At 48.4% G+C, this 16,912-nt stretch overlaps 1 protein-coding gene across 1 annotated transcript; it reads left to right on the top strand.

The window, feature by feature from the left end:
- Positions 1-314: 314 nt before the first annotated feature.
- LOC135559297 (serine/arginine repetitive matrix protein 1-like) lies at positions 315-12,721 on the top strand. The gene is made up of 4 exons (XM_064993489.1): positions 315-557; positions 8,155-10,257; positions 12,148-12,244; positions 12,714-12,721. Exons 1-4 carry the CDS (start codon positions 315-317, stop codon positions 12,719-12,721), a joined length of 2,451 nt encoding a protein of 816 aa, XP_064849561.1.
- Positions 12,722-16,912: the final 4,191 nt, after the last annotated feature.

Raw genomic sequence — 16,912 nt, 5'->3', positions numbered from 1 at the left:
GTTTCAAACCAAGCATCTCTGGGCACCATCTCTCTCGGCTGGAGCTGGAGAAGAAGGTAGAGCTGGAGAAGGAGGTAGAGCTGGAGAAGGAGGTAGAGCTGGAGAAGGAGGTAGAGCTGGAGAAGGAGGTAGAGCTGGAGAAGGAGGTAGAGCTGGAGAAGGAGGTAGAGCTGGAGAAGAAGGTCGAGCTGGAGAAGGAGGTCGAGCTGGAGAAGGAGGTCGAGCTGGAGAAGGAGGTGGAGCTAGTGATGGAGGTAGAGCTGGAGAAGGAGGTCGAGCTGGAGAAGGAGGTGAGCTGGAGGTAGAGCTGGAGAATGGAGGTAGAGCGAGGTCGAGCTGGAGTAGGAAGACCAGCTGGAGAGGAGGTCCAGCTGGAGAAGGAGGGAGTAGAGAAGGAGGAGGTCGAGCTGGAGAAGGAGGTTGAACTGGAGAAGGAGGTAGAGCTAGAGAAGGAGGTAGAGCTGGAGAAGGAGGGAGAGCTGGAGAAGGAGGTAGAGCTGGAGAAGGAGGTGGAGCTGGAGAAGGAGGTAGAGCTGGAGGTGGCCAAGGCAGATAGAGTAGGATCACACAGGCCGATAAAGAAGAAAACAACAAAATGTCTTAAGGAAGAAAGGGGGACTCTCTCTCTCGCTCTCGCCAATCGGGGATTCCGTTGTAGTTATCTTGCTACGGTTCGTTAACTTCTCAGTGTGGCCCTTTGTGAAGACAGGCCCTGTTACCAACCACTGCTATCTCTCTGTCTCCAGGCATCTGCCATCCCAAAGCCTCCAGCATCCCACTGCTATCTCTCTGTCTCCAGGCATCTGCCATCCCAAAGCCTCCAGCATCCCACTGCTATCTCTCTGTCTCCAGGCATCTGCCATCCCAAAGCCTCCAGCATCCCACTGCTATCTCTCTGTCTCCAGGCATCTGCCATCCCAAAGCCTCCAGCATCCCACTGCTATCTCTCTGTCTCCAGGCATCTGCCATCCCAAAGCCTCCAGCATCCCACTGCTATCTCTCTGTCTCCAGGCATCTGCCATCCCAAAGCCTCCAGCATCCCACTGCTATCTATCACTATAGCTATCACTATAGATTAGCCATCAAGCACTGCTAGGTCTGCTACTATATCAGAGCAAGAGGGAGTGTATTATGGGGATGCTGAGCGTTATCTAGACATTTGCCAGGCTGGCGTACCTTATTGTTAAACCCATCCTTGTCAAGGGGTTATAGTCAGGGCCTCAGCCACATGCCATGCGTTCTAGTTAAAAGTACGTCTGAAGTGGCATCCTATCCTCAAGTCCCTATACAGTCTAGTGCACTACTTTTGACCAGAGTCGTCCGTCCACTAAATAGGGAATATGGTGCCATTGGGGCTCTGATCAAAAGTAGTACACTTTATAGCATGCAACCTTACTGCTTATTTTCCTCACTATCTGACAATCTCTCCTAATCTGCATCCTAATTGGAACCCTATTTCCTAGTGCACTATGTTTGACCAGAACCCTAATGGGCCCTGGTCCAAAGTAGTGCACAGTAAAGGGAATAGGGTGCCATTTGGGATGCAACCCGAGTAAAGCTGGAGATGATACAGCCAGGCAGAGCGAGGGATGGATTGGGGCACCACGATAACGTTACCACGCCAGTCAGTCCGACTGGGTTCTGTATGTGGACTCCCCCTCTGGTTTGGCTGGCGGGTGGTAGACGCCACAAGAATCTGCACGCCCCAGCACAGCTCCCCATTAATCTTAAAAATGATGTATGTGGTTTTCCACTCTACGTCTGAGGTTTGCTTTCCCATGCTTGGGTTCACATACAGGCTCCTGTCCAGCTCCTTCACTTTACATCAACAGGACTCCTAGAACTTCTTAGGGTCCATCCCAAATGACACCCTAGTCCCTAAATAGTGCACTATTTTTGACCATGGCCCAAAGGACGCACCCCAGATGAACAGGCCTCCTAGAATCTCTTAGTGCTCTCCTCTCCTCTCCATCCATCCATCCATCCAAGCCTTAAACACAATCAGCAACACAATAACTCAGGACTTCACAATATGCACACTCTTGACAAAGTATCCAAAGTATCTACATTACCAGTCCAAAGTTTGGACAAACCAACTCATTCAAGGGTTTTTCTTTATTTTTACTATTTTCTACATTGTAGAATAGGGAAGACTTCAAAACTATGAAATAACACATATGGATGGAATCATGTAGTAACCAAAAAAGTGTTAAACAAATCAAAATATATTTTAGATTTTAGAAAATAGAAAATAAAAGTAACAAATAGTTAAACAGAAGCAGTCAAATAACAAACGAGACTATATACAGGGGAAACTGGTACAGAGTCAATGTGCGGGGGCATCGGTTAGTTGAGGTAATTGAGATAATATGTACATGTAGGTAGAGTTAATGCGACTATGCATAGATTATAAACAGAGAGTAGCAGCAGCATAAAAGAGGGGTCTGGGTAGCCCTTTGATTAGCTGTTTAGGAGTCGTATGACTTGGGGGTAGAAGCTGTTAAGAAGCCTTTTGGACCTCAACTTGGCTCTCCAGTACCGCTTGCCGTGTTGTAGAAGAGAGAACAGTCTATAACTAGGGTGGCTGGAGTCTTTGATAATTTTTAGGGCCTTCCTCTGACACCGCCTGATATAAAGGTCCTGGATGGCAGGCAGCTTGGCCCCAGTGATGGACTGGGCCGTACGCACTACCCTCTGTAGTGCCTTGCGGTCGGAGGCTGAGTAGTTGCCATACCAGGCAGTGATGCAACCAGTCAGGATGTTCTCGATGGTGCATAGCGGACTCTCTATAGGAAAGTCAGATTTTCAGTCAGATTTTCAATTTGTGTCTGTTATTTTGCCTTACTGAATTTTGAAACGGTTTCTTGCTGTTTTTCTTTTATTTGCAGACGCAAAAACAGTGAAGGGCGAAGACAAAACACTGTGAAGAGGTTCTGCCTGGTTTGGTTTGCCACCTCAGTCATCTGTGAAACCACAGCACCATATTGGCCCTGGTTCAAAGTAGTGGTGCCATTTGGGAATCAGCTCATCTCTGTTTTTATGTTCTGTGGCTGCCAGCTGCCTGCGTGTCATATCACTAGGATCAATCACAAGTGTTTATTTTATGATATTGGCACAGACAGTGAGGACCTTCATTCCGTGTGTTGCGACAGTGTGATGGTGCTGACTGTGCCAACGGACCATGGACCCTCTTCTGTGCTCAGAGCGGACCGAGGCATAGCGCCCTGTTTAGGTGTGAGTGTTTGTGTGTGTCTTTGTGTGTGCATGCGTGCTGTGTGTTAGTGTTGCAGTGTCCTGTTGGGAGCAGCCAGTGAGACAGCGGCTCACCAAGTCTCATTAACCCTGTCAGCTTGGCGGGCGCTGGGCTATCAGAGCACGGCCCCATCACAGCTCATCATCAGTGACTCACCAGCAGCATGAGGCCCCGCCCTTCAAAAACTAGCACTACCTAACCTGGCTGTTACTGGTCCAAACCTGCCCTAAAACCAGTGCCAATACCTAACCTGGCTGTCACTGGTCCAAACCTGCCCTACAACCACCACCAATACCTAACCTGGCTGTCACTGGTCACACCCTGCCCTACCACCATCATCACCAGCTACAGGCCCTACCTTATCACCACCACTACTTTGCCAAAGTGGCACAGGCCCTATCCTACCACCAACACTACTTTGCCTAAGTGGCCACAGGCCCTATCAAACCACCAACACTACTTTGCCTAAGTGGCCCAGACCCTATCCTACCACCAACACTACTTTGCCTAAGTGGCCCAGACCCTAATCTACCACCTCCATAGTCACATTTTAAGACCTGCTGTATTCTAGATCAGTAGCTGTGGTGTTAAGATCCATACACGTATTCTAGCTGGTGATGTTGTTGAGGAATCAGTTGAGTCAAAGTTCCCTGGGCCTGGCCAGGGAGGGATTGAGGGAAGCCCCTGTGTTTTTCAGACATACTCTCTTACTATGAACGCCAATCAGCCCTGTTCTCTTGTTCTCGCCTCTGTGTTCCTCCATCCCTCCGGTGCTCAGCTGCCTTCCAGCCAGGTCTCGGCCAGGTTTCAGCCAGGTTACCTGGCATGGCGAGCAGTTGTCTATGGTGCCAGAGAGCCTTGCCTTCTCTCTATCCACACTCTACACTGCAATTTTTAACTGCACCCCTCTCCTTCCCCTTAGTGGCACCAGTGTTTGCGGAGTGTGTTGTGTGTGTTGTGACAGAAGCCCTCATGGGAGCACTAATGATAGTGTCTCCATCTCTCTCCCCGTCCCACACACTCACACACACACACACACACACACACACACACACACACACACACACACACACACACACACACACACACACACACACACACACACACACACACACACACACACACACACACTCAGATAGAGATTGTTTAAACAGTGTCTTAAACCGGGGATGGCTCCCATGACAACTCCAAAAATATTTACAAGCAACCAAGCAACCAAGGATCCGGAAAGGATCATGTCTGCCGCAACCTAGCCACACACACTGCAGGCTACCTTTAGCAATGTTTTTTTCATTCTTTTTTTTATTGTTGTCTCCCTCTTGCTTTATTTTTTATTGTTTTGTTGTTTTTCACCAGAGATTGAATTTGTTTTACTTAATGAATCCTGAAGTAATGTTATGTATGTGTATAGATGCGTGTCGTAGAGCCCTGTTTGACCAAGTGATCATGTCCATAACATTGGGATGCTACAAGAGCATTTCCCCTTGCTAATCGCTGTACACAGTGTGCAAAATAGACCGGAACATTCTGAATAGATGGGACAGCTAGGCACTAAATCCAGAGTTTGAAAATATTAGAGCATCAAGTGCAACACATTTATCTTGCTGTTTATCTAGCTGTTCACCTAGCTGTTCACCTAGATATTTTACCTACCTGTTTACCTAGCTGTTTACCTAGCTGTTCACCTAGATATTTACCTACCTGTTCACCTAGCTGTTCACCTAGCTGTTTACCTAGCTGTTTACCTAGATATTTACCTACCTGTTTACCTAGCTGTTTACCTACCTGTTCACCTAGATATTTACCTACCTGTTTACCTAGCTGTTCACCTAGCTGTTCACCTAGATATTTATCTACCTGTTTACCTACCTGTTCACCTAGATATTTACTTACCTGTTTACCTAGCTGTTTACCTACCTGTTCACCTAGATATTTACCTACCTGTTTACCTAGCTGTTCACCTAGCTGTTCACCTAGATATTTATCTACCTGTTTACCTACCTGTTCACCTAGATATTTACCTACCTGTTTACTTAGCTGTTTACCTACCTGTTCAACTAGCTGTTCACCTAACTGTTTACCTAGCTGTTCACCTAGATATCTACCTACCTGTTTACCTAGCTGTTTACCTAGCTGTTTACCTAGCTGTTTACCTACCTGTTCACCTAGCTGTTCACCTAGATATCTATCTACCTGTTTACCTAGCTGTTTACCTAGCTGTTTACCTACCTGTTCACCTAGATATTTATCTACCTGTTTACCTACCTGTTCACCTAGATATTTACCCACCTGTTTACCTAGCTGTTTACCTACCTGTTTACCTAACTGTTCACCTAGCTGTTTACCTAGCTGTTTACCTACCTGTTCACCTAGCTGTTCACCTAGATATCTACCTACCTGTTTACCTAGCTGTTTACCTAGCTGTTTACCTACCTGTTCACCTAGCTGTTCACCTAGATATCTACCTACCTGTTTACCTAGCTGTTTACCTAGCTGTTTACCTACCTGTTTACCTAGCTGTTCACCTAGCTGTTCACCTAGATATTTATCTACCTGTTTACCTACCTGTTCACCTAGATATCTACCTACCTGTTTACCTAGCTGTTTACCTAGCTGTTTACCTACCTGTTCACCTACCTGTTCACCTAGATATTTACATACCTGTTTACCAAGCTGTTTACCTACCTGTTCACCTAGATATTTACCTACCTGTTTACCTAGCTGTTTACCTACCTGTTTACCTACCTGTTCACCTAGCTGTTTACCTAGCTGTTTACCTACCTGTTTACCTACCTGTTCACCTAGCTGTTCACCTAGATATCTACCTACCTGTTTACCTAGCTGTTTACCTAGCTGTTTACCTACCTGTTCACCTAGCTGTTCACCTAGCTATGTACCTACCTGTTTACCTAGCGGTTTACCTAACTGTTTATCTAGCTGTTCACCTAGATATTTACCTACCTGTTTACCTAGCTGTTTACCTACCTGTTCACCTAGCTGTTCACCTAGATATCTACCTACCTGTTTACCTAGCTGTTTACCTAGCTGTTTACCTACCTGTTCACCTAGCTGTTCACCTAGCTATGTACCTACCTGTTTACCTAGCGGTTTACCTAACTGTTTATCTAGCTGTTCACCTAGATATTTACCTACCTGTTTACCTAGCTGTTTACCTACCTGTTCACCTACTTGTTCACCTAGATATTTACCTACCTGGTTACCTAGCGGTTTACCAAGCTGTTAACGTAGCAGTTTACCTAGACAATCAATCATTTTCAAGTGAAATTCCACTGCATGTGTTTCTAGTGACATGTTTTTTGCGAAGAACAATTGGAAGGTGACAATGGGGCACTCTTAGCGAAACTTAAATAACATTTGAGCATAATACAGTTGGATAATCATTCAATCAATCAACATAAATCCCATCTATTATCAACAGTCCTCACTGACAAAGCTTCTTTCTCCCCCTCTCCCCTTCCCTTTCTCTCTCCCCTTCTCTCTCTCTTTCTCCCTCATCCGCACTCTCTCTCTCCTCCCTTCCTCTCTCTGTCTGTGTCTATCTCTCTCTCTCTCTCTCTTTCTCTCCCCTTCTCTCTCTTTCTCAATCATCCTTGCTCTCTGTCTCTCCTCCCTTCCTCTCTCTGTCTGTGTCTATCTCATCTCTCTCTCTCTCTTTCTCTCTCCCCTTCTCGCTCTCTTTCTCCCTCTCCCTCATCCTCACTCTGTCTCTCCTCCCTTCTCTCTCTCTGTCTATGTCTCTCTCCTCTCTCTCAGATGATGGGAATATCGTCCATGTTAGTGGGGTTGGGAAACCCTTTGGTCCTTGCTGTTTCGAGGGTGATATCATGGGCTGTGGCATCATGTTCCCACGAGACTACATACTTGGTGAAAATTACCTCAATGAGATGGTGCACATTTTCAATTCAGATTATTAATAGATCGTTATTATTACATAATGGAGATTTGTTTACAATAGAGGAAGTTAAAACAGTTTCCAATGTCACTTGTTCCCATTAATGACATACCAGTTCCTCCCTGAAACCAACAGATGTGATGTAGAACAAGAGGACATAGTGACACTTGCCTGAATTGAGATTGAATGGGAGACGAGTCAGCCGTCTGGGCCGAATCTTCATTTCCATAGAATTTTCACTTCGGCTGCGTTTACACAGGCAGCACAATGAGGATATTTTGCCCCCAGACACACACACACACACACTGTCACACCCTGACCTAAGAGATCCTTTTATGTCTCTATTTTGGTTTGGTCAGGACATGAGTTGGGGTGGACATTCTATGTTTTGTGTTTCTATGATTTTCTATTTCTATGTTTTGGCCGGGTATGGTTCTCAATCAGGGGCAGCTGTCTATCGTTGTCTCTGATTGAGAACCATGCTTAGGTAGCCTTTTTTCCCACCTGTCTTTGTGGGAAGTTGACTTTTTCTTTATGGCACTTAGCCTTAAGCTTCACGTTTTTTTTTTGTAGTGTATAATGTTTTGTTCGGCGTCTTTTCTTAATTAAAGAACATGTACGCTCACAACGCTGCACCTTGGTCCGCTCCTTTCAACAGCCATGACAGAACTTCCCACCATCAAAGGACCAAGCAACATGGTAAGGAGGAGCAGCATGGCCAGGGGTATGAGACAACCTGGGAGGAGGTAGAGAGGTGGTCAGTCGACCCATGGAGAGTGCCAGAGCCCGCCTGGGATTCTGTGGAGCAGTGCGAAGAGGGTTACCGGAGGATGGAGTCGACGAGACGAACACGGCTGGCAGGGAAGCCTGAGAGGCATACCCCCAAAAAAATTGGGAGGGGGGGTGGCACACGGGGAGTGTGGCAGAGTCAGGTTGGAGACCTGAGCCAACTCCCAGTGCTCACCGTGTTGGGCGTCGTACTGGTCAGGCACCGTGTTATGCGGTGGCGCGCATGGTGTCTCTAGTACGTGTTCTTAGCCCGGTGCGCTACATCCCAGCTCCCCGCATCTGCCGGGCTAGGGTGAGCATCCAGCCAAAACGGAGTGTGCCAGCCCTGCTCTCCGGACCTCCAGGACGTCTCTACGGCCCAGGATATCCTGCGCCGGCTCTGCGCACTCTGTCTCCAGTGCGTCTGCACAGCCCAGTGCGTCCTGTGCCTGCGCCCCGCACGTGCCAGGCCAAAGTCACCATCCAGCCAGGACGGGTTGTGCAGGCTCCTGGCTCGATACCCCCAGTGCGCCTCCACGGCTCAGTGAATCCGGTGTCTCTGCCTAGGACAGGGCCTACTGTATGTCTCTCCAGCTTGGTGAGCCCTGAGCCAGCTCAACGTACCAGACTGCCCATACGTCTCCTCCCTCCAGTGATGATCCATGGCAAGAAGCCTCCAATGATGATCCATGGCACGAAGCCAGCAACGCGAGTGCCCAGTCCGGAGCCTCCAGCGGCGAACGGTGCCCAGTCCGGAGCCTCCAGCGGTGAACGGTGCCCAGTCCGGAGCCTCCAGCGGCGAACGGTGCCCAGTCCGGAGCTCCCAGCGACGAAGGTCTCCAGTCCGGAGCCTCCAGCGACGACGGTGCCAGTCCGGAGCCCCCAGCGACGACAGTGCCCAGTCCGGAGCCTCCAGCGACGACGGTGCCCAGTCCGGAGCCCCCAGCGACGACAGTGCCCAGTCCGGAGCCCCCAGCGACGACGGTCTCCAGTCCGGAGCTCCCAGCGACGAAGGTCTCCAGTCCGGAGCTCCCAGCGACGAAGGTCTCCAGTCCGGAGCCTCCAGCGACGACGGTGCCAGTCAGGAGCCCCCAGCGACGACAGTGCCCAGTCCGGAGCCTCCAGCGACGACGGTGCCCAGTCCAGAGCCCCCAGCGACGACAGTGCCCAGTCCGGAGCCCCCAGCGACGAAGGTCTCCAGTCCGGAGCCTCCAGCGACGATGATGCCCAGTCCGGAGCCCCCAGCGACGACAGTGCCCAGTCCGGAGCCTCCAGCGACGACGGTGCCCAGTCCGGAGCCTCCAGCGACGATGGTCTCCAATCCGGAGCTCCCAGCAACGAAGGTCTCCAGTCCGGAGCCTCCAGCGACGACGGTGCCAGTCCGGAGCCCCCAGCGACGACAGTGCCCAGTCCGGAGCCTCCAGCGACAACGGTGCCCAGTCCGGAGCCCCCAGCAACGACAGTGCCCAGTCCGGAGCCTCCAGCGACGACGGTGCCTGTCCGGAGCCCCCAGCGACGACAGTGCCCAGTCCGGAGCCTCCAGCGACGACGGTGCCCAGTCCGGAGCCTCCAGCGACGACGGTGCCCAGTCCGGAGCCCCCAGCGACGACAGTGCCCAGTCCGGAGCCCCCAGCGACGACGGTCTCCAGTCCGGAGCTCCCAGCGACGAAGGTCTCCAGTCCAGAGCCTCCAGCGACGACGGTGCCAGTCCGGAGCCCCCAGCGACGACAGTGCCCAGTCCGGAGCCTCCAACGACGACGGTGCCCAGTCCGGAGCCTCCAGCGACAACAGTGCCCAGTCCGGAGCCTCCAGCGACGACGGTGCCAGTCCGGAGCCCCCAGCGATGACAGTGCCCAGTCCGGAGCCTCCAGCGACGACGGTGCCCAGTCCGGAGCCCCCAGCGACGACAGTGCCCAGTCCGGAGCCCCCAGCGACGAAGGTCTCCAGTCCGGAGCCTCCAGCGATGATGATGCCCAGTCCGGAGCCCCCAGCGACGACAGTGCCCAGTCTGGAGCCCCCAGCAACGAAGGTCTCCAGTCCGGAGCCTCCAGCGACGATGATGCCCAGTCCGGAGCCCCCAGCGACGAAGGTCTCCAGTCCGGAGCCTCCAGCGATGATTATGCCCAGTCCGGAGCCTCCAGCGACGACGTTCTCCAGTCTGGGGCCCGCTACGAGGGTCCCAGGTCCGGGGTCGGTGGCGAGGGTCCCTGCATCAGAGGTGCCACCAAAGTGGGGTGAGCCAGCGGTGGAGCGTCCCGCACCTGAGCTGCCACACCCTGACCTTAGAGATCCTTTTATGTCTCTATTTTGGTTTGGTCAGGGCGTGAGTTCGGGTGGGCATTCTATGTTTTTTGTTTCTATGATTTTCTATGTTTTGGCAGGGAATGGTTCTCAATCAGGGGTAGCTGTCTATCGTTGTCTCTGATTGGGAACCATGCTTAGGTAGCCTTTTTTTCCCACCTGTCTTTGTGGGAAGTTGACTTTCTTTATGGCACTTAGCCTTACGCTTCACGGTTTTGTTTCGTAGTGTGTATTGTTTTGTTTGGCGCCTTTTCTTAATTAACTTCTTGAAACTCCCCATCCCGGATCCGGGATCGTGACTAAAGCCTCAGGCTCATTAGCATAACGCAACGTTAACGATTTCTGAAAATCGCAAATAAAATGAAAATAATGTGCCTACTCTCAAGCTTAGCCTTTTCTTAACAACACTGTCATCTCAGAATTTCAAAATATGCTTTTGAACCATAGAAATTGACTAATTTGTGTAAGAGTATGCAAAGCTAGCATAGCATTTTGAGTAGCATTTAGCACGCAACATTTTCACAAAAACCAGATAACCAAATAAATAAAATCATTTACCTTTGAAGAGCTTCTGATGTTTTCAATGAGGAGACTCTCAGTTACATACCAAATGCGCAGTTTTTCCAGCGTCTGTGTGTAGGAGAAATCGTTCCGTTTTCTACATTGCGTCTGGCTACCGAAACGAACCGAAAATTCAGTCACCTACAACGTAAAACCTTTTCCGAATTATCTACATAATATCGACCGAAACATGGCAAACGTTGTTTGGAATCAATCCTCAAGGTGTTTTTTCACATATCTCTTCATTGATATGCAGTTCGTGGAAGCTTGCTTTCCTCTCTGTATCCCATGGAAAAATACTGGCAGCTGACCAATCGGCGCAGGACACCGGGCGGACACCTGGTAAATGTGGTCTCTTATGGTCAATCTTCCAATGATCTGCCTACAAATACGTCACAATGCTGCAGACACCTTGGGGAAACGACAGAAAGGGCAGGCTCATTCCTCTCGCATTCACAGCCATATAAGGAGACAATGGAAAACAGAGCCTCAAAAATCCTGCTCATTTCCTGGATGCCGTCTCATCTTGGTTTTGCCTGAAGCTCACGTTCTAGGGCACGCACAGAAAATATCTTGGTAGTTCTGGACACGTCAGAGTGTTTTCTTTCGAAAGCTATCAATTATATGCATAGTCGAGCATCTTTTTGTGACAAAATATCTTGTTTAAAACGGGAACGTTTTTCATCCAAAAATGAAATAGCGCCCCCAGAGCATCAACAGGTTAAAGAACATATACGCTCACCACGCTGCACCTTGGTCCGCTCCTTTCAACAGCCATGACACACACACACACACACTGGAGTCACTAGAAATGTTATAGCTACACGAGAAAGGCAATATTAACAAACTGGCTGTTCTGACGTTTTTTTATATATTATTCATCGACAACCAGAAACTCAATAGGCGTACATACAGAGAGGTGCTTTTAGAGTGATTGGGTAATGATTTGATGTGTGATGTGATTTCAGTGAGTGTCAGTGAGATGGTTCTGGAGCTACAGTAGGTGTAGGGAATGACTTTGGGCTCCCCCTTGTGGTTATGCAAGTGTTCTTCAATGATTGTGATGTGGTTGTTTTACCTATCTTAGTTGAATGCACTGAGATTCAATTAAAGGTGTGCTGTCGACAATCCCATTGAACATTACTTTTAAAAGGTTCTTTCCACTTCCGCTGACATCCGCAGCGTTCTCCTTGAACGTCAAGAAAAATGCCTTAAAAAGGTGCACTAGCTGTAGTCTTCAATGCTCCTGTGATTGAATCCCGGTTATTGGGGATAGAGTGTCTGCTAAATGACTCAAATGTAAATGTGAATTTAAAAAGTAGCCCCCGTGTGGCTATGTGTTGAGTGGCAGCTGTTCTTCGCCGTGATCCCAGGAGAAGGTGGTTTCTACTCCGCTGTGAGGATGCTGAGCAGCAAGGAGAAGGTCAAGGTGGACCTGCACCCTCTAAGTCAGGCCTGGGCAATTATTTCCCATGGAGGGCCACATTAGAATATATTTTTGCCACCGCGGGGCCAGAATCATACTACAGGATTATACATCATGTGTATAAATGTTTGACAGATATATCTACTGTAAATCACGTCCAGATATGCTACTTATTTTACTTTTGTTTACATCCAATAAACCACATCCATGTTCTGCTTTTGGTAGGTATTTTCATTATTAAAAAGGGAATGAACTACATAACGGGTATGCACAAAAACACAAGAAAGAGAGCGAGCTCAACAGTACATTTAAACTACTCGATCAGTGTGAGTAGTCAAGCCTCTGCTGGGCATTGACTAGAGCAGTGAAGTCAGGTATAGTTGTGACGTGTGCCTTGACTTGTTACAGATCACATACATAGGTTGACCCAAACAGTACAAACATCTTCTGAGCATGACTCCTAATCTTTGAAAAGTTGTGTTCATTGCCAGATGCATAGAACCTTGTCAGTGACATTGTTTTGAATAGTTCTCCAATCACTGCATCAGACTGAAGATCGATAAGCTCAAGTTGCAGGTCAGTGGGAGCGTTATCCACATTAAAGGTGAAAGGAGAAGAAACCAACAGCATGTCCTTTTCCAATACTTTAGAATCCTAAAATGACAAGAAAACTCACAGTTCAAAGCACTCAGCAGCGATGTATACTTCTCCCGCAGGTCATCTGATAGGGAACAGACTAATAATGTTGGAAGGTTGATGAGATTGTTGGCTTCTACTTGATGGGTTCGTAGGAGTCATTTTCCCTTGAAGGCTTTGAGAAGGATGTACATCTGATGTTCAAAAAGGCCCTTCCCTTGTAGGTTGGACTTCAGTTCATTCATGAGGGCCATGATGTCCACGGTCAAGGCAAGATCAGCCAACCATTCTTTATCTTGCAGTTGAGGGAAATCCACATATTTTCCTTTCATAAAAACTCAGCAATCTCCGACTTCAAGTCTCACACCCTTTAAGCACCTTCCCCAAACTCAGCCATCTCATGTTTGTGTGGTAGGGGAGATCTGCTCCTTCCCCAAACTCAGCCATCTCATGTTTGTGTGGTAGGGGAGATCTGCACCTTCCCCAAACTCAGCCATCTCATGTTTGTGTGGTAGGGGAGATCTGCACCTTCCCCAAACTCAGCCATCTCATGTTTGTGTGGTAGGGGGGATCTGCACCTTCTCCAAACTCAGCCATCTCATGTTTGTGTGGTAGGGGAGATCTGCACCTTCCCCAAACTCAGCCATCTCATGTTTGTGTGGTAGGGGGATCTGCACCTTCTCCAAACTCAGCCATCTCATGTTTGTGTGGTAGGGGAGATCTGCACCTTCCCCAAACTCAGCCATCTCATGTTTGTGTGGTAGGGGAGATCTGCACCTTCCCCAAACTCAGCCATCTCATGTTTGTGTGGTAGGGGAGATCTGCACCTTCCCCAAACTCAGCCATCTCATGTTTGTGTGGTAGGGGAGATCTGCACCTTCCCCAAACTCAGCCATCTCATGTTTGTGTGGTAGGGGAGATCTGCACCTTCCCCAAACTCAGCCATCTCATGTTTGTGTGGTAGGGGAGATCTGCACCTTCCCCAAACTCAGCCATCTCATGTTTGTGTGGAAGGGAGATCTGCACCTTCCCCAAACTCAGCCATCTCATGTTTGTGTGGTAAGGGAGATCTGCACCTTCCCCAAACTCAGCCATCTCATGTTTGTGTGGTAAGGGAGATCTGCACCTTCCCCAAACTCAGCCATCTCATGTTTGTGTGGTAGGGGAGATCTGCACCTTCCCCAAACTCAGCCATCTCATGTTTGTGTGGTAGGGGAGATCTGCATGACCCGATTCTGTCTCTTCCAACAGTGAGACAAACTGTCTGTGGTTTAAAGATGTTGCTCTTATGAAGTTTACCACTTTAGTGACTGTGTCCACAACATGGCTCATTTCCAGAGCTCATTTCCAGAACACATTTCCAGAGCACATTTCCAGAACACATTTCCAGAGCACCTCCTGATGAATAATGTAACGCAGGAAAATTATTTTCTGATCTGGGTTCAGCTCAGCTACTTGATCTTGTATCCTTTTCAAAAAAACAGCGTTTTTTCCTGTCAAGTTTTGGCACCATCAGTGGTCACAGAGGATAACTTTTCAAAACACAGTCCCAGCTTTGCCACACACTTATTAACCTCCTCCAATAAATATTTCTCTGTGGTTGTGCTCTTCATTGACTGCACTGAAGCTCCTCTGTAGTTTCAACATCTGGGGTTACGCCTCGTAAGAATATCAACAACTGCGCCGTGTCACCTGCATCACTGCTCTCATCTAGGGCCAAGAAATAGGTGAAAATAGGTGAAATCCTTTACCTTTTCTTTCAACTACTGTTCTATGTTCTCTGCAATGTCCTCAACATGCTGTGTCACTATGACAGGGGAAACATTTTCAAACAGCTCCTTCTTGCGGGGCAAAGTTATGCTGCGGAGTCAAATCAAATCTAATCAAACATTAAAGATTCTTTAATGAATTTGCTCCCAGCGAGTGGCTTGCTATGTTTATCCATTTTGGGGGACAGTACTTAGCTAGTTCTCACAATTCCGTTGTTTGCTAAATGCAGTTTTGTGAAAAGTCTTTGCTGCAACTGAGAAAGCAACTCTTTCGATGCACCTGTCCTCTGCTCAGAAGACATGTTCCTATATTTCTCTGCGTCGTCTGGAAGTGTCGGGACACGTTGTAGTCGTTCAAGACAGTGATGTTCTCTTTGCTCACTAAGCACACAGCTTTCCCTGATACCTCAATAATTGAACATGTCAATGTCCAGTCTTGCTGGAACATCCTACATTCATTGTCTACTTCTTGTCTCTCTGAAAAACTAGTTATTTTTCTACTATAGCTACTAATTGTAACTGTGACGTGTGTGTCAGCCTGTCAGTCACTGTTTGTCCTCGTGCAGTTATTTATGCGTGCCTTCAAAATAAATGTCTCACAAGCGGTGGAAGTTAAATCATTACACAAAAGGTGAGTATTAATTGGGCTTTTAATTTGTATAGCAACTACGCGTTTTCAAAACTTTACTAATCGCAGATTCTTTAAGTGATCTGAGCATGATTCCACCGGACGCATTGAATCAAGGCGCTGGCGCATACGGTCCCGGGCAAGCCTTTTCCTGGGCCTGCTCTAAATGGATGAACCTGACCAACCTGCATGCTCTAAATGGATGAACCTGACCAACCTGCCTGCTCTAAATGGATGAACCTGACCAACCTGCATCCTCTAAATGGATGAACCTGACCAACCTGCCTGCTCTAAATGGATGAACCTGACCAACCTGCATGCTCTAAATGGATGAACCTGACCAACCTGCCTGCTCTAAATGGATGAACCTGACCAACCTGCCTGCTCTAAATGGATGAACCTGACCAACCTGCCTGCTCTAAATGGATGAACCTGACCAACCTGCCTGCTCTAAATGAATGAACCTGACCAACCTGCCTGCTCTAAATGGATGAACCTGACCAACCTGCCTGCTCTAAATGGATGAACCTGACCAACCTGCATGCTCTAAATGGATGAACCTGACCAACCTGCATCCTCTAAATGGATAAACCTGACCAACCTGCATCCTCTAAATGGATGAACCTGACCAACCTGCCTGCTCTAAATGGATAAACCTGACCAACCTGCATCCTTTAAATGGATGAACCTGACCAACCTGCATCCTCTAAATGGATGAACCTGACCAACCTGCATGCTCTAAATGGATAAACCTGACCAACCTGCATCCTCTAAATGGATGAACCTGACCAACCTGCCTGCTCTAAATGGATGAACCTGACCAACCTGCCTGCTCTAAATGGATGAACCTGACCAACCTGCATGCTCTAAATGGACGAACCTGACCAACCTGCCTGCTCTAAATGGATGAACCTGACCAACCTGCATCCTCTAAATGGACGAACCTGACCAACCTGCATCCTCTAAATGGATGAACCTGACCAACCTGCATCCTCTAAATGGACGAACCTGACCAACCTGCATCCTCTAAATGGATGAACCTGACCAACCTGCATGCTCTAAATGGATGAACCTGACCAACCTGCCTGCTCTAAATGGATGAACCTGACCAACCTGCATGCTCTAAATGGATGAACCTGACCAACCTGCCTGCTCTAAATGGATGAACCTGACCAACCTGCATGCTCTAAATGGATGAACCTGACCAACCTGCATCCTCTAAATGGATGAACCTGACCAACCTGCATGCTCTAAATGGATGAACCTGACCAACCTGCATGCTCTAAATGGATGAACCTGACCAACCTGCCTGCTCTAAATGGATGAACCTGACCAACCTGCCTGCTCTAAATGGATGAACCTGACCAACCTGCCTGCTCTAAATGGATGAACCTGACCAACCTGCCTGCTCTAAATGGATGAACCTGACCAACCTGCCTGCTCTAAATGGATGAACCTGACCAACCTGCATGCTCTAAATGGATGAACCTGACCAACCTGCCTGCTCTAAATGGATGAACCTGACCAACCTGCCTGCTCTAAATGGATGAACCTGACCAACCTGCATGCTCTAAATGGATGAACCTGACCAACCTGCCTGCTCTAAATGGATGAACCTGACCAACCTATATCCTCTAAATGAATTAACCTGACCAAC

Source organism: Oncorhynchus masou, chromosome 18, assembly GCF_036934945.1.
Source record: "Oncorhynchus masou masou isolate Uvic2021 chromosome 18, UVic_Omas_1.1, whole genome shotgun sequence".
In the NCBI taxonomy this organism is placed as follows: Eukaryota; Metazoa; Chordata; class Actinopteri; order Salmoniformes; family Salmonidae; genus Oncorhynchus; species Oncorhynchus masou.
The sequence above is the reverse complement of the archived record's forward strand: the minus strand, read 5'-3'. Positions and strand labels throughout refer to the sequence as shown.

Excerpts from the sequence above, each read along its gene's own strand:
- LOC135559297 (XM_064993489.1), top strand. The coding sequence starts at position 315 with ATGGAGGTAGAGCGAGGTCGAGCTGGAGTAGGAAGACCAGCTGGAGAG. Across the intron at positions 558-8,154 it reads AGGTGGCCAAGGCAGATAGA|GCACCGTGTTATGCGGTGGC; the intron begins GTAGGATCACAC and ends CGTACTGGTCAG. Across the intron at positions 10,258-12,147 it reads TATTTTGGTTTGGTCAGGGC|CTGTTCTTCGCCGTGATCCC; the intron begins GTGAGTTCGGGT and ends GTTGAGTGGCAG.